The 27,988-nt window shown below is 39.6% G+C and overlaps 1 protein-coding gene across 1 annotated transcript in view; it reads right to left on the bottom strand.

Moving 5' to 3' along the window:
* The window catches only part of LOC308340496 (peroxisomal trans-2-enoyl-CoA reductase-like), a 39,761-nt gene that overhangs the window by 5,463 nt on the left and 6,310 nt on the right, over positions 1 to 27,988 (bottom strand). Inside the window, exons 4-7 of the mRNA XM_080799702.1 lie at positions 25,919 to 26,000; positions 14,307 to 14,403; positions 13,209 to 13,319; positions 1,727 to 1,838 (exon numbers count right to left, since the gene is read on the bottom strand). Coding sequence (XP_080655828.1) covers positions 1,727 to 1,838; positions 13,209 to 13,319; positions 14,307 to 14,403; positions 25,919 to 26,000 — 402 coding nt within the window. The remainder of the gene's footprint in view (positions 1 to 1,726; positions 1,839 to 13,208; positions 13,320 to 14,306; positions 14,404 to 25,918; positions 26,001 to 27,988) is intronic.

Raw genomic sequence — 27,988 nt, 5'->3', positions numbered from 1 at the left:
TTTGGCTGAGACTCATGAAATTATTGGTTTTGTATATTAAAAATAGTTGAAGAAGGTATTCGCAAATGACACTACAGACAAAGGGCTGATATCCAAGATCTATAAAGAACTCCTCAAACTCAACACACACGAAACAGATAATCATGTCAAAAAATGGGCAGAAGACATGAACAGACACTTCTCCAAAGAAGACCTACAAATGGCTAACAGACGTGTGAAAAATTGTTCATCGTCATTAGCCATCAGGGAGATTCAAATCAAAACCACATGGAGATGCCACCTTACACCAGTTAGAATGACAAAACTTAATAAGACAGTAAACAAAAAGTGTTGGAGAGGATGTGCAGAAAGGGGAACCCTCTTATACTGTTGGTGGGAACGCAAGTTGGTGCAGTCACTTCGGAAAACAGTGTGGAGATTCCTTAAGAAACTAAAAATCGAGCTTCCCTATGACCCTGCAAATGCACTACTGGGCATTTACCCCAAAGATACAGATGTAGTGAGAAGAAGGGCCGTCTGTACCCCAATGTTCATAGCAGCAATGGCTATAGTCGCCAAACTCTGGGAAGAGCCAAGATGCCCTTCAACAGACGAATAGATAAAGAAGATATGGTCCATATATACAATGGAATATTATGCCTCCATCAGAAAGGATGAATACCCAACTTTTGTATCAACATGGACAGGACTGGAAGAGATTATGCTGAGTGAAATAAGTCAAGCAGAGAGAGTCAATTATCATATGGTTTCACTTACTTGTGGAGCATAAGGAATAACATGGAGGACACTGGGAGATGGAGAGGAAAAGTGAGTTGGGGGAAATTGGAAGGGGAGACAAACTATGAGAGACTGTGGACTCTGAGAAACAAACTGAGGGTTTGGGAGGGGAGGGGGTAGGGGGTTGGGTGAGCCTGGTGGTGGGTATTAAGGAGGGCACGTATTGCATGGAGTACTGGGTGTGGTGCATAAACAATGAATTATGGATCACTGAAAAGAAATTAAGTTAAATTTAAAAAAAAAAGGAAAAAATGGTTGAATATAGCAAATTCCTATGGTTTCACTCAATATATATCCCAAAGATATATAAATGGTACCGAAGCACCCTTCCCCACCTAATAGGTCTGAGTCTTCTGCTCAGATATACAAGTCACTTATTAGAGGAAAAAAGAGGAATTAAGTCTTAAAAATATGGCAACCTCTTGCCTCTTTTCTATCTCCCCCTTATACATATATATTTATATCAAGAATATTTCTCAAGGTTAAAAATCCACCAACCTATATACACAAGGCAATTTCTTAAAATATATAAATATGTGCTATGATAAAAAGTATTTAGATATTTTCTTTGACTGGGAACATTTCCTTTAAAGATGATTTCAGGAATATAAACATTTTGTACATTTTTTATGTTCCATGAGAGAAAACCCTAATCCTTTCTGTAACTGCTTAAAAATTTTTTGAAAACTTGGGCACCTGCATGGCTCAGTCAGTTAAGTGTATGCCTCGGCTCAGGTCATGATCCCAGGGTCCTGGGATCAAGCCCCGCATTAAGCTCCCTGCTCAGTGGGGAGCCTGCTTCTCCCTCTTCCTCTGCCTGCAGCTCTCCCTGCTTGTGCTCTTTCTCTCTCTCTCAAATAAATAAATAAAATCTTGAAAAAAGAAAGATTTTGAGAACTTAAACCTGAAAAGGCATAAAGTTAGTGATAGTCATTTCTTGTGGGCCCACCTGGTACGTCGAAGATGTGCGTATACAAGGACTGGCCCCCGTCCACATCCACCAACTGTCCGGTGATGAAGGAAGCTGCAGGGGACAGCAGGAAGCAGACCAGCGGGGAGATCTGGAAACAGAAGCACACATATGCACACAGAAAAGCAGATGCTCCCCACCTGGGGCTGCTTCCCTGCCCAAGGAAAAGCATCCCAAAACACAGCTATAACACACAATCTATAGTCCGTGTGCTACCTGACAGATCACAGAAGACTAACTGCCATTTTCTATTTGAGGCCCGTTAAAACAACGTGCCTGGCGTGGTGAGATATGAAGGCGCCCACACAGTGTCAAATAAGCTAGACGCGGCGAAAAAGCTGAAAGAGAACACAGTGCTTGATTTTTCCCAGGCCACCCAGTTCCTGGCACACCTCTCAGCACCTACCATAACTCACTCTCCACACCACCAGGTGCCTTTTATGGTTTTGCCCCTGATGTAGTCAATGTGTCTGTGGAACACGAAGCTGGCATCTAGCCAAGGGTCCTGCAGGCTGCAAGGGCAGGAACGGAGACTACAGGAGCCTTCTGCGAGAGGAACTGCAGAATCCCCGCACACCCCCTAAAAATTCAGAGGTGACTGATAACCGCAGCAATGCCTACTCCCAAAACCAAAAAAAAAAAAAAAAAAGAAAGAAAGAAAGAAAGAAAAAAAAAAAAAAGAAATGATTTCCCTGGATATCAAGGAAGTCTCTGGGAGGCTCTTTGCACAGCCAGAGTTTCTCGAAGGGAGATCCCAAATACGGGCATTAGACTCCTTGGGGATGTTTATGGAAACTCCAAATTCCTAGGTCCTACTTGAGACCTTCTGAATTGTAAGCTCCGGGGTTGGGTACCCAGAATCTGCTACTTGATGAGGCTCCCCAGCGGGAATGAGACTGGGGGGAGGCTAATGGGGTGCTTAGGGTGCAGTATTTAAGGAGGCGATCACTCTCGGGGCAGAGCCCGCACTCGGACGACCCCGAGAGTGAGCACATCCTTAAGTTTTATGTCCACGCCTAGCTTGCCTCACCCTAGTCTGGGTCCTGCATCTAGAGTGTTCGTTTACCTCGCTATGCCTCTGTGAGACCGTGAGAGCCTGGAGGCTAGGCATAGCCTTCTGTCTGTCCTTGCGCCCCCAGAAGCTAGTGTAGACCTGCACTCAAACAGGCACCAGCCATACGACATAAACCACTTTCCGCACAGCTAGTTGGAAGGGAGATGTGCTTTAAGTATAAAACACACACTCGATGCTGAAGACTTGGTATGGAGAGAAGAAGGCAAAATCTATAGAAGAACCAAAGATGAAACTGTAGATATATACTGGACTGAATAAAATCTTATTAACAATAATATATATAATTATTTCTATTATTATCAATTGTCTACTAAATTGCTGCAACGATATTAATTTCACCTTTTATATTTCTTAATGTGGTTACTGGTTAGCTCACAGTTACTTACGTAATGATTACGATATGTCTACTGGACAGCACTAGCACAGAAAATTAATCCTGGAAAAGGTCCCCCATCCCTGAAGAAGGGCATATATTTCTGAGCGATGGTGGAAGGTAACCACCAGAACTGGTATTAGCCTGTGTACTCAGTCAACAACGACTTGCCTGGTACATCAGGAAGACTCACCCCATAAGCACCTTCCTGAATACCAGCCAGACAAGAACCCTCTCATCCCAGTAACCATGACCTCCAAGTCTGCAAATCCCTGAAACCACACCGGCTCCAGAAAATGAGAAAGAGCCATACTCTGCTCAGAGAGACTGTGCCGGACTAGTGTGAACGTGGTTTTGTGCTGAATTTTGTTTGAAATATTGACTGATGGCTTCCTGTGTTGAGCGTAAAATAAGCGCTTCATTAATGTCTACAGAATGAAGGTTCTTCACGCATCTCTTCCCCTAAAATGAGCGGATGTTGCATCGCCCAGCTCCCGCTACAGCGTTTTGCCCACAGACTAGGCACCACTGAATTGAAATGATCTGCTAGGTAAAAGATAGCTAAATATTCATGATGCCTGGTTTACTTTGGGAGCTCAACACAGCGCTAAGCTGAACCAATACAATTTTTATAATTACCAAATTAATGAGGCACTATTGTACTATCTTCACACAGATTCTTCCTAACTTTCATTTTAACGAAATCTGTTTGATGGATGGACTTGAGGAACCAAGCCATTCACAAGAGTTTTATCCATCGGTAAACACGATTAAAGGATTAAAGACTAGCAACTTGTAGCCACTTCCTATGTGGGTAACACCTCTTTTATCTGTGGACTTTCAGCTCTGTTTATTAAAGAGCAGAGGGATTTTAAATAAGCAAGCTGGGGTTTGAATCTCAGTACCATGAGCCATGTATGGCTTTAGGCAGATTACTGCGCCTCCTTGGCCCTTAGTTTCTTAATTTTGTAGTTTCTTAATTCTGTAAAGTGAGTCGGGTCTGCCAAGTGCTGTGCTCCTTTCCAAGAGATGTGGAGGGACATCAAGCGAGCTGTGGCTATTCCTTTGAGAACTATAGCTACAGGGGTGCTTGGGTGGCTCATTTGGTTAAGCATCTGCCTTCAGCTCAGATTATGACCCTGGGGTCCTGGGATCGAGTCCCCATATCGGGCTCCGGGCAGTGGGGTGTGTTTCCCCCTTCTGTCTGCCACTCCCCCTGCTCATATGCCCCCCCCTCCAATAAATAAAAAAATATCTTAACAACAACAAAAACTACACCTACGTTCTGACCCTCCTGTCTCTACCCCAGGGGCTGTCACTTATTGTCACTTACTGTCAGCTCACTGATAAGCAGTTCAGCCAAAGGCCTGGTATGAGTGTGCTCCCCCCAATGATGATTAGCCGGGGTAATCAGAATATTTTAGAAACAGGACTTAGGGATGCTAGGACAGTCAAACAGAGGCATCCTCTGTTCTGCATCTCATAGAAGCTCCCAGTCTCTCCCCTTCCCTTCCCAAGTGAGATATTTGAGGGTTTTACCTCCATCAGTCAAAGCATGGTCAGCAAAACCCCGAGTCTTTCCAGGTGATTTGCAAAGATAAGACTATTTTCATTATGATACTAGATCTTTGTCTGTCCTCCCTGTGTTGACATTTGCAGTAATGGTGCCAGAGCAATGGTGGGAAAAACTGCTGGAGCCTCAGTGCAAATCGCAGCAGGAACATGAAACGGAAACTAGAGGTCCTTACACTAGTGGTCACTGTCTTCTTCACCAGCAAGTACACATGGGGGGAAAGACTGTTTCACTTTAGAATGTCCTCGATGAAGCAGCAAAAATTACTTGTCATATTGCTCTTGACCACTGGGTACAATATCCTTTTTAATATCTAGTGTCATGAACTAGGACCCGCACATCAAGCTTTTCTGCTTCGTAGGGAAGTCTGACAGCTGTGAACTGAACTAGTCACTCTCTTCGTGAAATCCATCTGTTACCTGAAAGAACCGAAGTATGGTTATTCACACTGGGGTTGTTGGCAGACTTTTTTTTTTCCCACAAATGAATGAAGTGAGCATGTCACTTCAAAGGAAAATAACTTTGGTTTTTGTATTTGTTGTCAATGACAAGATCTGAGTGCGCAAGTGAAAAGCAGAATTTTGGAAAACATGAGCTTGACAGTTTCTTAATGTTTCAAGAATTTTCTGAAGAGATCAGTGGTGATATTAACATCAGTCTCATATAACACCTACTACTCATCACATCACATGCCTTCCTTAATGCCCATCACCAGTGACCCCATCCACCTCCCCTTTAGCAACCCTCAGTTTGTTTCAAATGGCTAAGAGTTTCTTATGGTTTGTCTCCCTCTGATTTCGTCCTGTTTTATATTTCCCTCCATTCCGCTATGATCCAATGTTTTGTTTCTTAAGTTCTACATATGAGTGAGATCATGAATTTATTTTTCTCTGATTGACTTATTTTGCTTATTAGCATAATACCCTCTAGTTCCATCCACGTCATTGCAAATGGCAAGACTTCATTCTTTTTGATGGCTGAGTAATATTCCATCGTGTGTGTGTGTGTGTGTGTGCGTGCGCGCGCACATGCACACACACACACAATTTCTTTATCCATTCATCTGTTGATGGACATCTGGGTTCTCTCCATATTATGGCTACTGTGGACATTGCTGCTACAAACATTGGGATGCATGTGCCCATTTGGATCACTATGTTTGCATCCTTTGGATAAATACATACTAGTGTGATTGCTGGGTCGTAGGGTAGTGCTGTTTCTAACTTTCTGAGGAACCTCCCTACTGTTTCCAGAGTCACTGCACCAGCTTGCACTCCCACCAACAGTGTAAGAGGGCTCCCCTTTCTCCACATCCTCGCCAACATCTGTTGTTTCCTGAGTTGTTAATTTTAGCCATTTCGACTAGTGTGAGGTGGTATCTCATTGTGGTTTTGATTTGTACTCCCCTGATGGCTAACAACGTTGAACATTTTTTCATATGTCTGTTAGCCATTTGTATGTCTTCTTTGGAGAAGTGTCTGTTCATGTCTTCTGCCCATTTTTTGACATGATTGTCTGTTTTGTGTGTGCTGAGTTTGATAAGTTCTTCATAGACTTTGGATACTAGCCCTTTACCTGATATATCATTTGCAAATATCTTCCTCAAATCTGTTGGTTGTCTTTTAGTTTTGTCAGTTGTTTTCTTCCCTGTGCTAAAGCTTTTTATCTTAATGTAGTCCCAGTAGTTCATTTTTCAGTGAACTTTTTTATTCTCTTGCCTTTGAAGACGTGTCTAGCAAGATGTTGCTGCAGCTGAGGTTGAAGAGGTTGCTGCCTGTGTTCTCCTCTAGGATTTTGGTGGATTCCTGTCTCACTTTGAGGTCTTTGATCCATTTGGAGTTTATCTTTGTGTATGTATAAGGAAATGGTCTGGTTTCATTCTTCTGCATGTAGCTGCTCAATTTTCCTAGCACCATTTGTTGAAGAGACTGTCTTTTTTTCCTGCTTTGTCAAAGATCAGTTGGCCATAGAGTTGAGGTCCATTTCCGGGTTCTCTATTCTGTTCCACTGATCTATGTGTCTGTTTTTGTGCCAGTACCATACTGTCTTGATGATTACAGCTTTGTAATACAGCTTGAAGTCCAGAATTGTGATGCCATCTGCTTTGGTTTTCTTTTTCAACATTCCTTTGGCAATTTGGGGTCTTTTTTTATTCCATACAAATTTTAGGATTATTTGTGGCAGTTCTGTGAAAAAAAGTTGATGATATTTTGATAGCAATTGCACTGATTACATAGCTTGCTCTAGGCAGCATGGACATTTTAACAATATTTGTTCTTCTAATCCGTGAGCATGGAACGTTTTTCCATTTCTTTGTGTCTTCCTCAATTTTTTTCACGAGTATTCTATAGTTTTCTGAATACAGATCCTTTGTCTCTTTACTTAGGTTTATTCTTAGGTATCTTACAGTTTGGGGTGCAATTGGAAATGGGCTCAACTCCTTAACTTCTCTTTCTTCTGCCTCATTGCTGGTGTACAGAAATGCAACTGATTCCTGTGCTTTGCTTTTATATCCTACCACTTTACTGAATTCCTGTATGAGTTCTAGCAGTTTTGGAGTGGAGTCTTTTGGGTTTTCCACATAGAATATCATGTCATCTGCAAAGAGTGAGAGTTTGTCTTCTTCTTTGCCAATTCTGATGCCTTTTATTTTTTGTTGTCTGATTGCTGAGGCTAGGACTTTTAGTACTATATGGAACAGCAGTGGTGGGCGCGCACATCCATGTCCTGTTCCTGACCTTCGGGGAAAAGCTCTCAGTTTTTCCCCACCGAGAATGATATTTGCTGTGGGCTTTTCATTTATGGCTTTTATGATATTGAGGTATGTACCCTCTATCCCTACACTGTAAAGAGTTTTGATCAAGAAAGGATGATGTACTTCGTCAAATGCCTTTTCTGCAACTATTGACAGGATCATATGGTTCTAGTCCTTTCTTTTATTTATGAAGGGTATCACATTGATTTGCGGGTGTTGAACCAACCTTGTAGCCCAGGAATAAATCCCACTTGGTCAAGGTGACCAATCCTTTTAATGTACTGTTGGATCCTATTGGCTAGTCTTCTGGTGAGAATTTTTGCATCCATGTTCATCAGGGATATTGGTCAGTAGGTCTCCTTTTTGGTAGGGCTTTGTCTGGCTTTGGGATCAAGGTAATGCTGGCCTCAAAGAAAGAGTTTGGAAGTGTTCCTTCCACCTCACGTTTCTGAAACAGCTTCAAAAGAATATGCATTAATTCTTTTTAAATGTTTGGTAGAATTTCGCTGAGAAGCCATCTGGCCCTGGCTCTTGTTTGTTGAGATTTTTTTTTTTAAAGATTTTATTTATTTATTTGACAGATAGAGATCGCAAGTAGGCAGAGAGGCAGGCAGAGAGAGCGGAGGAAGCAGGCTCCCTGCTAAGCAGAGAGCCCGATGTGGGGCTCGATCCCAGAACTCTGGGATCATGACCTGAGCCGAAGGCAGAGGCTTTAACCCACTGAGCCACCCAAGCGCCCCTGTTGAGAGATTTTTGATTACTGCTTCAATTTCCTTGCTGGTTATGGGTCTGTTCAGGTTTTTTATTTCTTCCTGGTTCAGTTTTGGTAGTTTATATGTCTCTAGAAATGCATCCATTTCTCCCAGATTGTTTAATTTGTTGGCATATAGTTGCTCATAATATATTCTTATAATTGTTTGTGTTTCCTTGGTATTGGTTGTGATCTCTCCTCTTTCATTCATCATTTTATTTATTTGGGTCATTTCTCTTTTCTTTTTGATAAGTCTGGCCAGGGTTTTATCAATCTTATTAATTCTTTCAAAGAACAAATCCTAGTTTCATTGATCTGTTCTACTGTTCCTTTGAATTTTATTTCATTGATTTCTGTTATAATCTGTATTACTTCTCTTCTGCTGGGCCTAGGCTTTATTTTTTTGGTCTTTCTCCAGGTAATTTAGGTGTAAGGTTAGGTTGTATACTTGAGACCTTTCTTGTTTCTTGAGAAAGGCCTGTAGTGCTATATACTTCCCTCTTAAAACTACCTTTGCTGCATCCCAAAGATTTTGAACACTTGTGTTTTCATTTTCATTTGTTTCCATGATTTTTTAAAGTCTTCTTCAATTTCCTGGTTGACCCATTCATTCTTTGGTAGGATGCTCTTTAGCCTCCATGTATTTGAGTTCTTTTCAAATTTCCACTTGTGATTAAGTTCCAGTTTCAAAGCATTGGGTCTGAAAATATGCATGGAATGACCCCTATCTTTTGGTACTGGTTGAATCCTGATTTGTGATCCAATATGTGATCTATTCTGGGGAATGTTCCATGAGCACTTGGGAAGAATATATATTCTGTTGCTTTAAGATGGAATGTTTTGAATAGATCTGTGAGGTCCATCTGGTTTAGTGTGTCTTTCATAGCCTTGTTTCCTTGTTTATCTTCTGCCTGGATCATCCATCCGTTACAGTGAGGGGGGCATTAATATCCCCTACTATTACTATTGATTTTTTTTATTTTGTTATTAATTGGCTTATATAATTGGCTCCTCCCATGTAGGGGCATAAATGTTTACAATTGTTAGATCTTCTTGTTGGATAGACCCTTTAATTATAATATAGCATCCTTCCTCATCTTTTATTACAGTCTTCAGTTTAAAATCTACTTTGTCTGATATAAGGATTGCCACCCCAGCTTTCCTTTGATGTCCATTGGTATAATGAATGACTTTCCACCCCTCACTCTAAATCTGGAGATGTCTTTGGGTCTATAATGACTCTCTTGCTGGTAACATATCGACAGGTCTCGATTTTTATCCAAACTGATACCCTGTGTCTTTTGATTGGGGCATTTAGCTCATTTACATTCAGAGTAACCATGGAAAGATATCAATTTAGTGCCATTGTATTACCTATAAAGTCACTGTTTCTGTATATTGACTCTGTTCCTTTCTGGTCCATGTCACCTTTAAGCTCTCTTGATGTTTAAAGGATTGCCTTTAATATTTCTTGCAGGGCTGGTTTGGTGATCACAAATTCTTTTAGTTTCTGTTTGTCCTGGAAGCTCTTTATCTTTCCTTCTATTTTGAATGACATCCTTGTTGGATAAAATATTCTTGACTGCATATTCTTCCCATTTAGCACCCTCAATGTATCATTCCAATTCTTTCTGGCCTGCCAGGTCTCTGTGGATAGGTCTGCTGCTCATCTAATGTTTCTACCCTTATAGGTTATGGACCTCTTGTCCAGGGCTGCTTCAGGACATTTTCTGTCTCTGAGATGTGCAAGATTCACTGTTATATACTGAGGTATTGATCTATTTCTATTGATTCTGAGGGGGCTTCCCTGTGTCTACTAGACTGGAATGTGTGTATCCTTCCCCAGATTAGGGAAGTTCTCAGCTATAATTTGCTCCAATATACCTTCTACACCCTCCTCTCTTTCCTCTTCTGAGATCCCAACTATTCTAATATTGTTTTGCTGTATGGTATCACTTATCTCTCAAATTCTCCCCCACGTGATCCAGTAGTTGTTTATCCCTCTTTTTCGCAGCTTGTTTATTCCCTATCATTTTGTCTTCTGTATCACTAATTCTCTCTTCTGCCTCATTTATCCTACCTAAAAAATTTAGCCTCCATTTTTTATTGCATCTCATTAAAATAGCCTTTTTAATTTTTGACTTATTAGATTTCAGTCCCCTTTTTCCTCCAGAAAAGGATTCTCTAGTGTCTTCTATGCTTTTTTCAAGGCCAATTAGTATAATCATTATTTTGAACTCTAGCTCTGACATCTTACTTATTATATCCATACTGATTAGGTTCCTGGTGGTCAGTACTGCCTCTTATTCTCTTTTTTGAGGTGAGTTTTTCTGTCTTGTCATTCCTGCAGAAAGTGTTCACTGTTCTATTTGTAGAATCTAGCAAGTCTTTTCTTAGATCTCTACTTGAGTTTGCAGGTGTTCAGAATGAGAAGGGCTCCTACTTCTCACCATCTTGGACTCCTCACAAATGTGGCTTTTGATATTGTATAATGGATTATGTGTCAACATCCAGAAGATCTCCATAACTCAGTGGACCAGTTTTTCCCAAAAGAACAATAACTTATGTCACAAAATCATGTTTGGGTGAAAGATCTAATCAAAGTGCAAGAAACACTAGTGGGTTTTCATGTAACAGGGTACAAAATATTCACTGACATGGTTTGAGGTCAATACACATTGCAACCCATCCTTAAGAAACAGCCACTTGTCAAATATCAAAGAAGAATATCCACAATTATCTAAAAAGATCATTAAAATGCTCCTCCCTTTTCCAACTGTACATGTACATGAAACTGGATTTCTTCATATGCTTTAAACAAAACAATATATAGCAACATATGGAATGCAGACACAGATGTGAGCATCCAGCTGTATTTTGTTAATCCATACATGAATGAGAGTTAGAAAAGTGTAAAGCAAATGCAAAAAATGGTTTTCTTTTGCTTTTTAAAGTATAGCAACTTTTCACTAAAAATATTATGTTGACATGTAATGTCTTTATTACTATTATTTTAACTGAACTGATAAATATTCCTTAAACTTCTCAATTTTGATTTCTGTACAGTAAATAGAGGTAATAAGGTTCACATAAACAAAGGGAGTGTTCTGTCCAAAATAAAAATTTAATCATATCACCTCCTTGATTAAAATCTTTTAAAACCCCTCTTAGTTTTCAGAATAGAAATCCAAACATCTCGCTTAAAATGGCCCATCAAATGTCTGATTTCACAGTATCTTCCAAAAACTTAATACGCAAAACTATTTTACTTCAAGAATTCTAGAAAGTTACACCTGACACAAGAGTGCATGTCTGTGTTCAGGGATGTTCACTACAGAATTACCACAATATCAGAAACATAAATGGAATCTAAACATGCAACAGTAGAATCTAATTAAACATATCATGGAATAGCCACAGCAAGTTGCAGAAAAACACATACAGCAGAATCCCAATCTGTAAAAAGGTTGTAACTATGGGTCTTTTGGGGTATGCCTAGTAAATTTCTGGAAAGAAAGACATCAAAATGCCAATGAAAGCTAGTTTAGAAATTAGAAAACTGTTTCTTTGAAGAGTTTAATGGTTTTGCTTTTACATTTAGCACTTCAATATTTTTTTCTAAAGATTTTATTTATTTATTTGACAGACTGAGATCACAAGTAGGCAGAGAGGCTAGCAGAGAGAGAGGAGGAATCAGGCTCTCTGCGGAGCAGAGAGCCCGATGCGGGGCTCGATCCCAGGACCCTGGGATCATGACCTGAGCCGAAGGCAGAGGCTTTAACCCACTGAGCCACCCAGGCGCCCCAGCACTTCAATATATTTGGAAATTATTTTGTATGTGATATAAGAGGTCTAGTTTCTTTCTAATTAAACAGCCAATTGCCATAAGACTTATGCTAAATGGTCAATCCTTTCCTTGCAGATTTGAAATGCTACTTTTATCCTATTAAACTCCTTATATATACATGGTACTGAAAGAGGAGTACATTCTGTTCCACTAAATTTATTCTGTTCCAGTGTCAGCACCAGATACCCTAAATAAGTGTGACATTTATAATATGTTTTGATATTGGGAAGGTCAAATCCCCCCCATTATTCTTTTTCAAAACATTTTTTAGCTGCTTTTGCATTAATATTTCTCTAGACAAACTTTAGAATCAGTGTGTTTAATTCTAAAACTATATTAAATATATGCATTAGTTTAGGGAAACTTGATATTAATTTTTATTATTTATTATTTTTTTTATTAAAGTACAGTTGACACTTGACATTACATTAGCTTCAAGCATACAGCATAGTATCTCACAACTCTATGTTATGCTACGCTCAGCAGAAGTGTAGCTACCCTCTCTCATTAAACAAAGGGAACCATGATTTTAATAAAATTGATTTTCTCCATTGAGGATTATGACATGTTTCTATTTATTCTTTTTTTTGTTCTTCAGGAATAAATTTCTTATTGTTTAGAGCTAAGTTTATACCACGTAGTTCCATTTTTATTATTATTATAGCAACAATATCCTTTTTTCCATTGTATTTTAAGACTGATATTGCTGGCCTTTAAGAAAGCTACTCATTTCTACATACTGAAATCTGGTTGCCTTTCAGAAACCAAGTATGGAACTTCACCTGATTTGGCTTAGGGTCCTGTGTACCAACAAAGGCCATGTGATAAAATAACATAGCTGAAAAGTGCAATGAAATAAAACCAAGCTGTTCTTCATTCACACTGCATTCAGTTCTGGATAAAGAGAGCTGTGAATGTGTAAGGCGCAGAGCCAGAAAGTGTAGAGGAAATGGGTTGGTGGCAATGGGACCACTCATCTCTGTCAGCCTCTATCACCTATCAGATTGTGTAAAAAGGACACCAAATGTCGCAATATTACAAAGTATAAAAGAAAGCAATTGGAATCAATGTTAGAAATATACATTACCTCCTCAGGAACTCCAATTCGCTTAGCTGGGATTCTCTTAAAGAACCCTCCAAATAAGTTTTTTGCCAATGGACCATAGTTTTCAAAAGCAGTCGGGGAATAAATGACTCCCTATGTTTAAGAATAAAAAAAGAACAAAATGAAGTACATAAAACTAAATTTTAAAATCACAAAGACATCCAGGCAGTCATCAACCAACACCAAAAAAGTGGCTTAATAGAAAAGTCAACATTTCTAATATTAATTTTTCTCAATATCATCAAGGAAGTACAGTTAACCACGATTACAAGTGGATTCTATGAATGTTCATTTTGTGAACTCTTCTCCCTGAATAACCAGCTAGCTAAGCCCTGTATTTTTCCTGAAAAGATGTGTTCTCTAAAAACATAATTCAACGAACAGATCAGAGAGGCACTTAAGTGGGAGAAGGGGGATAGAGGAGTCTATTCTGTTTTCCACCAGGCTTCTCTGATTTGTAACAGAAGCCTGGGCTATGGTTATGTGAGACATGGAAAATACAATGGTTTCATGGGTTTTCATTATGGTAAAACCACAGATAAAATATTTGAATCCAATATAAATAAATAAAATTTCAATTGTGTGGGAATTCTTTGATTTGGCTTTTACTAGTTTTCAAGTATGTTCCCAAGACATTTTCTCTTCACTTCTAATCAATCTTTAACTTGAATTAGACCTTAGTTTTTTCTCTCTCTCCTAAAGAAGCATTAATGATACACCACGAAATAACAACATAATCTGGCAAATATTCGTTCTCTAAAGCAGAGGTTCTCAATCTTCATTGTGCATTTGAATTTCCTAGGTGGCTTTTAAAAACACCAACACCTCGACTCCATAGTAGGGAATCAAGCTTACCTTTCAATACTTTTTAAACATTTTCTAGATAATTCAAGGATACTGTCAAGACTGAGAATCATTGGCTTCCTTTCACCTGCTTGACAGTCTAGTCGTAAATCGAAGCATAAGTCTCTCCAATTTTACCTATTTTTAAAAGCCTGTGATTCCTAGTATGCATGCATATGAACAAATACCTCCATTGACAATGGAGGTCAACAGCGTTCATATGGAACGTTTACTTACAGGGGCAACACAGTTGATCCTTACTCCACTGTTAGCCCATTCCACAGCCAAGGACTTGGTGAGGTTGTAAACCCCTGCTCGAGCGGCTCCAGAATGCCTTTAAAAGACAAAGCATAACAATTCCAATCAGCTTCCACTGAATGTTTCTCTCGTTAACTCAAGTGACAGGTATGTCAGTGGCCTGTCAGATCCCCACAGATACGTTCTTGTTGAGTCTGGTTTTTGGAGTCTTCGTCTGAACAGTGGGAAAGAAGTGGGTCCTTTAACGTTAAAGCCAAAAACACAAGTATCTGATAGTTAATTGTGTGTGACCAGCCCACACAAGATCCCTCAAAACACCATGACCATAAGAGCAATATTTTGAAGATCTTTTATTATGTAGAAAAATTAACAGATTGGTTATTTTGGGGGTTATAAGTGTGGTTATCTTTTAAATTAATTTTAGATGACAAGGCATAAGAAATTCATATATGGGCTAAAAATAGTATCAATAGAATTTCTAGACACACCCAAATTTAAGTAAATTTTAATATACTTTCAGATAGAAAGTTCAAAATAGTTAGGTCTGCATTGATATGGGGTCTTATGCACAAGGTACACACACTGTGGCTTAGAATTTCTAATTATAAGGTCCTTGGCACCAAGTATGTCAGATCTGGGGGCATATCCACTTCTCACTAGAGAGGACCTACAGAGCCCAACCTCTCTGGAGAAAACCCATCTCTGTCCCAGCGTTGGCCACAGTAACCTTAGTGGGACTCCAGGCAGAAGACAACCACTTTGTCAGAATTACCCAAGCGATCCCATCACCATCAGGTATGGCCACAACTTCTGTTGCTACTGCATCCAGCAGTCCTGGGTCTATCTATAGGACATGTTCCCTTGCCCTGCCTACCGTCCCCAATGCTAAGAGCGGCCCAAAGACAACACTCAGCTGGAAGGATAATAGAAATTTCCAGGCTTCTCCACAACACCAGAAGTAAGAGGCAGGGGCAGGAATAAACATGCTTACATAGAAATGCAATCAAGCCCTGGCCCTTTTCTGTGAGGGGGACCTAGAGGTGTTTGCCCCCTTGCACTCAGTGCCCTGATCACCAGGGCCACCACATGAGGTCCTGCCTCGCATCATAGGAAAAGCCTCAGCAGTTATGTTGACCCCCTGAAGAAGAAGCAAGTGGCAGACGTTCAGAAGCTGGTGTAACCACCCAAGAGAGAAAGCCACTAGAACTGAGAGACAGAGGTGGAAAACCAGAGACAGAAGTTACTGAATTTCAGCATCTGAACCAGTTTGTTATACATGAGCAGGGCAACAGAATATGCCACTCCAAAATAGGACAGTAGGAGCTCAGGACATGCCACCCAAAATACACAGCTTTGATATAATATTTTGAGCTGTAGGCACTTGAAAAATAGCAAATGCAGGGAGAAGCTTTCTCTGAACTCCCCTTATCTGCCTAAATGTAGACTGGGTTCCACCAAAAGGAACTCAAATACCATAAGTCCCGTCCCCAGGGGTTTCATCACCCAGGGAAGACTGCCTGTGGTCACAGTTGTATAAAGACTACAAGTTGACATCACACCCAGACACACTCTGTCACAAGCTACCATACCTCCCACCTATTTTTCCAAGGGGCCCATGCATCTTTCCTGAAAATCATTTACTCTCCTCTACGAGGCTCCCATCTTTCCTCCCCTGTCTTTACTAAGATAGTGGTTCAGTCTGAGCTCTAAGCCACTCTTGGAAGCTACTCATTTCTCCCTGGGTATCTCCCACGTACACATGATGTATACATATGAAGAAAGTTGTTTTTGTCTTGTTAAGTTGTCTTTAATTGCAGGGGTCTCTACTAAGAACTCAGAAGGGTAGAGGGAAAATTCTTTTTCCTCCCCTACACGGTTTTCTCAAGCTTCGCAGATGAAGAGAAGGATACTCAGAAACTTAACGCAAACATAACAACATGTTGAGATTAAATTTTCATACTCAATGATCTACCAGAGAAGGTGACAGAAAAGAGTGTGATGTCAGAAGTGAAACTGCTGATGGATGTCAAGGGCATCTGCAACAGGGGAGCCTGAGGCCCATGCTCTCCATCCTTTCCAGTTAAGGAGAGAAGGATGCAGTCTTCCTCCATGGTATTCAGATCTCCTAAAAGTGATACAAGGACTGAAAGAAGTTACTCTGGATCCCAAAACAGCACATCCTAATCTGCTTGTCTCTGAGGATAAAAAAGAACAACAAAGACCAATAACCAGAAAAAACTTTGACAACTGTGAAGAAAAAAGCAAAGAGTTCATTCAAATCCAGAGAGACTTATAGTTTATCCAGTCCTGCGTTCTGAAAGACTTGATTCTGGTGGGCATTCCTGGGAGGTCCAGGTAGATGAGATGCCTGAATGGGCCATGGGGGTTTGTGAAGATTCCCTTTCCAGGAAGAGAAAGTGGTTTCCATGGGAATAGAACAGATACTGGACAATTCAGCTTCGGAGTGATGACTATGTCCCATTAAGTGCTGCCCTAGTCACTCTTCTTCTAAAGGAAAACCCCGGAGGGACAGACATTTATTTGAACTATGAGTTGACTGAGATTATATGTTACCGTTTCCATGACAGGTCTCACAGCTGTTCTTTCAATGACCAATTTTCTGAAGTATGAAGGCCTCGTTTCTGTATCAGATATGATTTAAAATCTCTTACAATCTGTACTGGAACAGATTGTGAGTGATAAACTGTCTTGAAGGTTGTCACAATGCCTCACTGTCTTTCTCTAATTTATAAATAGGAAGCAGAAGGATGAATGACTCTCCGTGAATATAGCACCAACCAATTTTTTCAATGCTTCTACAACTTAAACATATAATACCATACAGTATATGCTCTTTTTCATCAGGCCTCTTTCACTCAGAATAATTCTTTTGAGGGAGGAGAAAAGATGGCAGAGTAGGGGACCCTATTTCAACCGGTCCCCTGAATTGAGCTGGCTATCTACCAGATCATTCTGAACACCCAAGAAATCAGCCTCAGATGTAAGAAGATATATCTGGATCTCTACAAACAGCATATCTGCAGTGGATGGTCTCGAGGTATGAAGTGGGAAGCCGTGATTCTGCAGGCAGATATCAGAAGATAAATGGATGGGGGAGGAAACCTCCATAATCTTGTACCAGGAAGGCAAGAGCCTCCCACACTGGGGACCAGGCACAGACTCACACACTGGTAGCCACGGGGAAAGGGCTTTAGGGCAGCCTACCAGACTGAAACCTGGAGCTACGGGGTACATGTGTGAACTGGGGCGCAGCTTGTGGTTTTGGAAGCACAAAGGGGCAGAGTCCGGCCCTGGGAGCGAGGGCTGGGAGTGCTGCTGTGCAGCCTGCAATGCAGGACGCTGCAGTTTTTAGCAGCACAGACAGAAACCGAGACAGAGTGGCCTGGAGAGCTCAGTGGAGAGCAGACTGCAATCTCATTGTTCTGGGACAAAGGTTTAGATATGGTCACTTCTGTTCTGACTCTCAGAAGAGATGCGTAAAGCCACCAGAGAACCAAAGTCTCCCCCCTCCCCCAACCAGCTTTCACTGAGCCCATCTCCCTCCCCCCACAGGGGGCAGGGCAACTCTGCCCAAACAGGGTTGCCTCAGTAACAGTGTGGCAGGCCCCTCCCCCAGAAGACAGGCTGGAAGAACAAGAGGCAGAAAACCCTAAGTTCCCTATAAAGCAGGTGCATCTTGCTTGGGTTGTGGTCAATAATTTGTACTCTGTACATTCCCTCAACCACCCCTCAACAGAATGACTAAGAGAAGGAACCCCCAACAAAGGAATGAATCAGAGAATATGGCCTCTGCCACAGAACTAATAGATATGGATATAACCAAGATGTCAGAAATAGACTTCAGAGTAACAATTACAAGGCGAAATCTAGACTTGAGAAAAATATTAACAACAATATCGAATCTCTAAGGGCAAAAATGAAATTTAATCAGGCCAAACTTAAAAATGCTATGAATAAAATGCAGTCTAAACTGGATAGTCTGACTGCCAGGGTAAACGAGAAGAATGAATTAGTGAACTAGAGGATAAGATGATAGAAAAGAAGGAAACTGAGGCAGAATGGGAAAAACAACTTAAAGCCCAAGGAATCAAACTGAGAGAGATTAGTGACTCAATGAAACATTCCAATAGCAGAATTATTGGGATCCCTGAGGGGGTGGAGAGCGAGAGCGAGAGTGAGAGAGATCTAGAAGGTATATTTGAGCAAATCGCATTTGAGAACTTCCCTAATCTGGGGAAGGAAATAAGCATTCAAGTCCAAGAGGCAGAGAGGACCCAAGATCAATGAGAACAGACCAACGCCCTAGCATACAATAGTACAATTTGCAAATCCTAGATCCAAGGAAACAATCTTGAAAGTGGCAAGGGGGGAAAAGATTTCTTATGTACAGAGAGAGGAACACCAGAATAACGTCAGACCTGTCCACAGAGACCTGGCAAGCCAAAAAGGCAAGACATATTCAGGGTACTAAATGAGAATAACATGCATGCAAAGATACTTTATCCAGCAAGGCTGTCATTCAGAATGGATGGAGAGACAAAGAGCTTCCAAGAATGTCAGAAACTGAAAGAATATATGACCACAAAGCCAGCCCTATAAGAAATATTAAGGGGGGTTCTATAAAAGAAGAAAAACCCCAACAGTGATATAGAACAGGAATTTACAGAGGCAATCTAGAGAAAAAGCTTCACAGGCAACATAACAATAAAATCGTATCTTTCAATAATCACTCTTAACATGAATGGCCTGTACGTTCCCATGAAATGGCACAGGTTGCAGACTGGATAAAAAGACATGACCCATACCTATGCTGTCTACAAGAGACTCATTTTGAACCTAAAGATACATCCAGACTGAAGGTGAAAGGATAGAGAACCATTTTTCATACCAACAGACCTCAAAAGAAAACTGGGGTAGCAATTCTCCTACCAGAAAAATTAGATTTTAAGCTAAAGACTGTAGTTAGAGATACAGAGGGACACTCTATCATTCTTAAAGGGTCTGTCCAATAAGAGGATCTAACAATTGTAAATATTTATGCCCCCAACAGGGAGCAGCCACTACATAAGAGACCTCAACACTCCACTCTCGGCAACAGATCATCTAAGCAGAAAATCAACAAAGAAACAAGAGCTTTGAATGTCACACTGGACCAGATGGACCTCATAGATATACTACAGGACACTTCACCTTAAAATATCAGAATACTTATTCCTCTCAAACACACATGGAACTTCCTCCAGAATAAACCACATACTGGGACACAAATCAGGTATCAACCAATACCAAAGATTGAGATTATTCCCTGCATTTTCTCAGACCATAATGCTTTGAAACTGGAACTCAATCATAAGAAAAAGTTTGGAAGAAATTTAAACACTTGGAAGCTAAAGATCATCCTGCTTAAGAATGTTTAGATCAACCAGGAAATCAAAGAAGAATATAAACAATTTGTGGAAACCAATGAGAATGAAAACACATTGGTACAAAACCTATGGGATACCGCAAAGGTGATCCTAAGGGGGGGAATACATAGCCATCCAAGCCTCACTCAAAAAAATAGAAAAGTCCCATATACACAAATTAACTTTACACCTTAAGGAACTGGAGAAAGAACAACAAATAAAGTCTAAGCCATGCACGAGAAGAGAAATAATTAAGATTAGAGCAAACATCAATGAATTAGAAACCAGAAACAGAGTAGAGCAGATCAACGAACCTAGAAGCTGGTTCCTTGAAAGAATTAATAAGACTGATAAACCACTGGCCAGACTTATCCAAAAGAAAAGAGAAAGGACCCAAATTAATAAAACCATGACTGAAAGGAGAGAGATCACAACTAACACCAAGGAAACAGAAACAATTATTAGAAATTATTATCAATGACTATACGCCAATAAATTAAGGAACCTGGAAGAAATGGATGTCTTCCTGGAAACCTATAAACTACCAAGACTATAATAGGGAGAAACTGACAACCTGAATAGACCCAATAACCAGTAATGATATTGAAGCAGTGATCAAAAACCTCCTAAAAAACAAGAGTCCAGGGCCTGATGGAGTCCCTGGAGGATTCTACCAAACATTCAAAGAAGAAATAATACCTATTCTCCTGAAGCTCTTTCAAAAAATACAAACAGAAGGAAAACTTCCAAACTCATTCTGTCAGGCCAGCATTACCTTGATCCCCAAACCAGGCAAAGACCCTATTAAAAGGAGAATTACAGAACAATATTCCTGATGAATATAGATGCCAAAATTCTCAATAAGATCCTACCCATTAGGATCCAACAGTACATTTAAAGGATTATCCATCATACCAGGTGGGATTTATTCCTGGGATGCAAGGTGGTTCAATGTTCGCAAATCAGTGTGATAGAACACATTAATAAGAGAAGAGATAAGAACCATATAGTCCTCTCAATTGATGTAGAAAAAGTATTTGACAAAATACAGCATCCTTTCCTGAGTAAGACTCTTCAGAGTGTAGAGACAGAAGATTCCTCAATTTCATAAAAACCATCTATGAAAAGCCCACAGCGAAAATCATTCTTTTTTTTTTTTTTAAAGATCTTATTTATTTATTTGACAGACAGAGATCACAAGTAGGCAGAGAGGCAGGCAGAGAGAGAGGAGAAAGCAGGCTCTCCACGGAGCAGAGAGCCCGATGCGGGGCTCGATCCCAGGACTCTGGGATCATGACGTGAGCTGAAGGCAGAGGCTTTAACCCACTGAGCCACCCAGGCGCCCCCGAAAATCATTCTTGATGGAGAAAAGCTGAGAGCCTTCTCCTTAAGATCAGGAACGTGGCGAGGATGCCCACTCTCGCCACTGTTGTTAAACATAGTACCAGAAGTCCTAGCAACAGCAATTAGAGGGTGCCTGGGTGGCTCAGTGGGTTAAAGCCTTTGCTTTCAGCTCAGGTCATGATCCCAGGGTCCTGGGATCGAGTCCCACATCAGGCTCTCTGCTCAGCAGCGAGCCTGCTTCCCTTCCTCTCTCTCTGCCTGCCTCTCTGCCTACCTGTGATCTCTGTCTGTCAAATTAAATCAAATCTTTAAAAAAAAAAAACCCAGCACTTAGAAAACAAAAGAAATGAAAGGTATTCAAATCGACAAAGAAGAAATCAAATTCCCTCTCTTTGCAGATGACATGATACTTTATGTGGAAAACCCAAAGACTCCACTCCCAAATTACTAGAACTCATACAGCAATTCAGTAATGTGGCAGAATACAAAATCAATGCACAGAAATCTGTTGCATTTCTACACACCAACAATGAGACAGAAGAAAGAGAATTAGGGGATTGATTCCATTTACAATAGCACCAAAAACCATAAGATAACCTTGGAATAAACCTAACCAAAGAGGTGAAGTATCTGTACTCGAGGAACTACGGAACACTCATGAAAGGAACTGAAGACACAAAAAGATGGAAAAACATTCCATACTCATGGACCGGAAGAATAAACATTGTTAAAATGTCTATGCTGCCCAGAGCAATCTATACTTTCAACGCCATCTTGGTCAAAACACCCATGACATTTTTCCAAGTCCTGGAACAAACAATCCTAAAATTTGTATGGAACCAGAAAAGACCCTGAACCACCAAGGAAATGTTGAAAAAGAAAAAAAAAAAATGCTGGGGGCATCATGTTGCCTGATTTCAAGCTATATTACAAAGCTGTGATCACCCAGACAGCATGGTATGGACACAAAAACAGACACATAGATCAATGGAACAGAACAGAGAGCCCAGATATGGACCCGCAACTCTATGGTCAAATAATCTTCAATAAAGAAGGAGAAAATATCCAACGGAAAAAAGACAGTCTCCTCAATAAATGGTGCTGAGAAAATTGGACAGCTATATACAAAAGAATGAAACTTGACCATTCTCTTACAGCATACACAAAGTTAAACTCTAAATGGGTGAAAGACCTCAATGTGAGGCAGAAATCTATCAAAATCCTAGAGAAGAACATAAGCAGTAACCTCTTCGACCTCAGCCACAGCTACTTCTTTCAAGACCGGTCTCCAAAAGCAAGAGAAACAAAAGCAAAAATGAACTTTTGGGACTTCATCAAGATCAAAAGTTTCTGCACAGCAAAGGAGACAGTCAACAAAACAAAGAGGCAACCCACGGAATGGGAGAAGATATTCAGATAACACTACAGATAAAGGGCTGGTATCCAAGATCTATAAAGAACTTCTCAAACTCAACACCCAAAAAAACAAATAATCAAGTAAAAAAATGGGCAGAAGACATGAGCAGACACTTCTCCAAAGACAAATGAATGGCTAGCAGACACATGAAAAAAATGCTCAACATCATTAGCCATCAGGGAAATTCAAATCAAAACCACATTGAAATATACCTTATACCAGTCAGAATGGCAAAAATTGACACGGCAAGAAATAAAAAATGTTGGAGAGGTTTTGGAGAAAGGGAATGCAAGTTGGTGCAGCCACTTTGGAAAACAGTGTGGAGGTTCCTCAGAAAGTTAAAAACAGAGCCATCCTATGACCCAGCAATTGCCCTACTGGGTATTTATCCCCAAAGATATAGATGTAGTGAAAAGAAGGGCCACATGACCCCAATGTTCACAGAAGCAATGGTCACAATACCCAAACTGTAGAAGGAACCAAGATGACCTTCAACAGACGAATGGATAAAGAAGATTATTTATACATAAATACAATGGAATATTACTCAGCCATCAGAAAAGATGAATACCCACCATTTGCATTGACATGGATGGAACTGGAGGAGATTATGCTAAGTAAAATAAGTCAAACAGAGGAAGACAATTACCATATGGTTTCACTTATTTGTGGAACATAAGGAATAGCATGGACGATATTAGGAGAAGGAAGGAAAAAAATGAAGGGGGGATTATCCAGAGGGGTAGGCAAACCATGAGAGACTATGGACTCCAGGGAACAAACTGAGGGTTTTAGAGGGGAGGGGAGCAGGGGGATGGGTTAACCTAGTGATGGGCATTAAGGAGGGCACATACTACAATGAGCACTGGGTGTTATACAAAAACAGTAAATGTTCTATGAAAACATGGAACACTATATCAAAAACTAATGATGTACTGTATGGTGATTAAGACAACATAACTTTTAAAAAAGGAATAATTATTTTGAGATTTATCCACGTTGTTGCATGAGTTAATAGTTCATTACCTCTTATTTCCAACTAGTAGTCTGTTATACAGATATACCACAGTGTGTTTAGTCATTCACCCACTGATGGGCATTTGAGTTACAAACTGTCCATGGGAGACATGAGTTGCTTTTTTTGACCTAGCTTTTGCCCTCATAATTATTTATTAATTAAAATTAAGGTGTGCCTGGGTGGCTCAGTGGGTTAAAGCCTCTGCCTTTGGCTCTGGTCATGCATGGTCTCAGGGTCCTGGGATCGAGCCCCACATCAGGCTCTCTGCTCAGCGGGGAGCCTGCTTCCTCCTCTCTCTGCCTGCCTCTCTGACTACTTGTAATCTCTATCAAATAAATAAATAAAATCTTTAAAAAATTAAAAAATTAAAAAAATAAAATTAAAAAAAAGCTCAGCAGCTCAGACTAAACTCCTCTGCAAAGATGTAACAGAAAATAGACTAGCCTTAGACAGTATTAAGAAAATGTGCCAAGACAGCAATATGACTCAAACATATACACAAGATATCCAGATAGCCTTTTTTTTTTTTTTAAGATTTTATTTATTTATTTGACAGACAGAGGTAACAAATAGGCAGAAAGGCAGGCGGGTTGGGGGGGAAGCAGGCTCCCAGCTGAGCAGAAAGCCCGACATGGGGCTTGATCTCAGGACCCTGAGATCATGACCCAAGCCGAAGGCAGAGGCTTAACCCCCTGCGCCACCCAGGCACTCCATCAGATAGCCTTTCAACAACTCAAAAGATGCTCCACAGAGAATACCATTTCTTGACCATGAGAGCTGTCCAGAAGCTGACAACACACATTTTGGGTCAGGCTCTGGGGAACATGTACTCTCATACTTTGTTGGCTTGAAATACCTAAAAGTATGCATTTACCCTTCACCTTCACCCAGCAATCCAACTTCTAAGATGTACCCTGAAGGTACAACTCCACAAACACGAAACAAGTATGTACAGTGTTATTCGCTGCAGAATTATTTGTAATGCAAAATGTAGAAACAATACAAATTTCTACTAAGTTTGAGATAGTACGTGCATTTGAATAAAGGAATTTGAAAAGAAATCTGTAAGTCCCTAATAGTGGTCTACCAAAAAATTTAATAATAATAATAATAAAAAATGCAGAGAGAAAGAAGGAATGGCTGTTGAAGAAAAGTCATTTTACAGAAGAATATCAGCTAATAAATACAGAAGCAATTATGAAATCAGAAAAATCAACATCTTCCGAATCCTAATGTAGTAAGTGATTCAGGTAAGAATCAACAACGGTTACAAAAGTCACAAAGGCAAACAGGATATTCATGCAGTGCCAAAATATCACCCTGCACATTACAGATTACATATTACTAATAAAGGAAGTCAGGTCACTGTCTTACTTGGTTAACAGGCTATCTCTGGAATGAGAAGGTACAGAGCACTCAACTTTGTACCTTATGCAGTTTTATACATATGTAAAAACTAGCATGCTTTGTTTTTATAACACTAGGTTAGGTCTATTTCATAAAAGGAAATATTCTATGTTGGAAAATCTTTAAAAATTTTTAATTAAAAAAACGGAAGGAATCAGAACTTATAAACGATACCAAAGAAATCAAAATGAAATAGATACAAAAGAAATACAAAATGAATTTTTTGTAAACCAGATTTTTTTTTTTTTTTTTTGTAAACCAGATTTTTTGACTACTAAATGTGTGGTTTTCAAGTAAGTTCCTGGCACACTGTTTTTCTCTTTGTTCTATGTGGATGCCCTTTTAGATTATTGAGACTCTACTGAGCCAGGAGGCTGTTAGTTCACCGATTGACCTTTTTTTTTTTTAATCTATTTCCAACATAAAAATTTACCAAAATCAGAGTAAGAGTCAAACATGTCAAACTTCATTATGGAATAACAATTTAGCAGTTCTGTCTAAAATTGAAGATACATATTTACAGTATTCAAATCTAAATTAATCTAAATTTGTTACATTTCCACATGTTAACAAAAAAGAAAATCTCTTCAGACATTGATGACCAGTATAGTGACATCTGGATTAGGGTTACTGGATAAAATAGAGGACATCCAGTTAAATCTGAATTTCAGATAAACAACAAAATATTTTAGCATAAATATGCCCCATGCAATATTTGGGATAGACATAATATAAAATTTAATGGGGCCTCCTGTTTCTATTTTCTTGGTAAATCTGGCAAGTCTAATATGCGTAGGAATGTTTTGCAAGTACATTTTTGAAGTCCAAATAAAGGGCAATGTTAAGTATTGAGACTGAAACTCATTGCACAATTCAGGATTGTGACTTAAGAAATTTTCTCCACCCCACTCTCCCCATTCAGAGGACAAAACCCAAAGACATAGGAAAAAAAATGTATATATATATTAAGTATGCTTACACAAATCCTGGAAATCCGTTTCTAGTAAGGACAATAATATTGACAATAGATCCTCCATGCTCTTTCATCCAGGAGTTGTAAACTGCAGGAAACAGCCAATGACAATCATATGAAATAGCGTCCTGACTTCTCTTCTCACTCACTGTCCCACCATCTTGCTTGCTATTTAAAAATTTTTAATTTCAGGGTACCTGGGTGGTTCAGTGGGTTAAGCCTCTGCCTTTGGCTCAGCCCTGCATCAGGCTCTCTGCTCAGCAGGGAACTTACTACCCCCTCTCTCTCTGCCTGACTCTCTGCCCACTTGTGATCTCTTTCCCTGCCAAATAAATAAATAAAATCTCAAATTTTTTTTTTAATTTACAATTCCTTTTTTTTAAAAGCCTGACTGAATATAATTTATACATCATGAAACTCATCCACTTTATGTGTACAATTTAATGGTTTTTAATAAATATACAGTCATGCAACCAGTATCACAATCCAGTTTTAGAACATTCCATCACCCCCCAAAACATTGCGTTGTGCCCATCTGCAGCCCAAGCCATCGCCACACAAACCCTCATCTACTTTCCATTTATATAAATTTGTCTTTTCTGGACATTTCACATAAATGAAATCACACCGTATGTGGTCTTTTGTGTCTGGCTTCTTTTACTTAGAATAATATCTGTAAGGTTCATCCACAGGGTAACGTGTATCAATAGTTAATTTTTATTGCCGAATAATATTCCAGTCAATAGACAGGCCATATTTCACTTGTCTATTCACCAGAGGATGAACATTTGAATTGTTTCCACTGGTGGGTGATGAAGAATACAAACTGTTGGGTGGACGTGTGTTTTTATTTCTCTTGGGTAGATGCTTAGGAATGGAACTGCTGGGTCATATGGTAACTGTATGTTTAACTTTTTAAGTAACTGCCAAACTATTTTCCGGTGTCTCCACTATTTCACATTTCCACCAGATATGCATGAAGGTTCCAGTTTCTCCGTGTTATTATTGCCCAATTTTTTTTTTTTATTATACCATTCTAGGGGTATGAAGTGATATTTCACTGAGGTTTTGATCTGATGTCCCGAATGACTAATGGTGCTGACAATCTTCTGATGTACTTATTAGCCATTCATTTATTTTCTTTGGTAAAATATCTATTCAAATATTTTGCTCATTTTTTAATTGGTTTGTTTTCTTAATACTGAATTTTAAGAGCTCTTTTTATGTTCTGGATACAAGTCCTTTAACAGATATGTGATTTCCCTCAGTCTGGCTTATCTTTTCATTTTCTTAATGTTGTCTTTTGAAGTGCCAACATATTTAAGTTTGATTAAGTCAAGTTTACCAATTTTTTTACTTTATACATGGTATTCTAGATGGTGTATCTCAGGACTCTGCCTAAGTCAAGGTCATAAAGATTCTGTCCTTTATTTGTTTCCAAAAGTTACACAATTTTACTATTTGCATTTAGGTCTACGGTCCATTTTGTACTTTTGGTTAACTTCTGCTTATGGTATGAGGGAAGGGTCTTCTTTCATGTGGATATCCAACTGTCCAGGACCATCTGCTGAAAAGACGATCATTTCCCCATAGAATTGCCTTGGCCCCCTTGGCAAAAATCATAAATATAAGGGATTGATCACAACTATAAGGGTTTATTTCTAGACTTTCAAATTTGTCCAAAATATCTATTCATCTGTCCTTATGCCAGTACCACATTATCTTGAAATCAAGAAGTATAAGTCCCCCAACTTTCCTGGTTTGCAAAACTGTTTTGGCTACTCTGAGTCCTTTGCACTTCCACATATATTTTAGGATCTGCTTGTCATTTTCTGCAAAAATAATAGGGACTGCGTTGAACCTGCATACCAATTCAGGAAGAACTACCATCTTAACCATATCAAATCTTCCAATTCATAAATATTGAATGTTTTTCCATTTATTCTGATCATTCATTTCTGTCAGCAATGTTTTATCGTTTTTAGATACAAGTCTTATCCTTCTTTTGCTAATTCTTTAAGTATTTTCTTTTCAATTTTGGTGTTTCTTTTAGGGGGAGAGAGTGGGAGTGGGGTT

Source organism: Martes martes (genome assembly GCF_963455335.1).
Source record: "Martes martes genome assembly, chromosome: 3".
NCBI classification, from domain to species: Eukaryota; Metazoa; Chordata; class Mammalia; order Carnivora; family Mustelidae; genus Martes; species Martes martes.
Note: the sequence above shows the minus strand (reverse complement) of the source record. Positions and strands in the feature narration are given on the sequence as shown.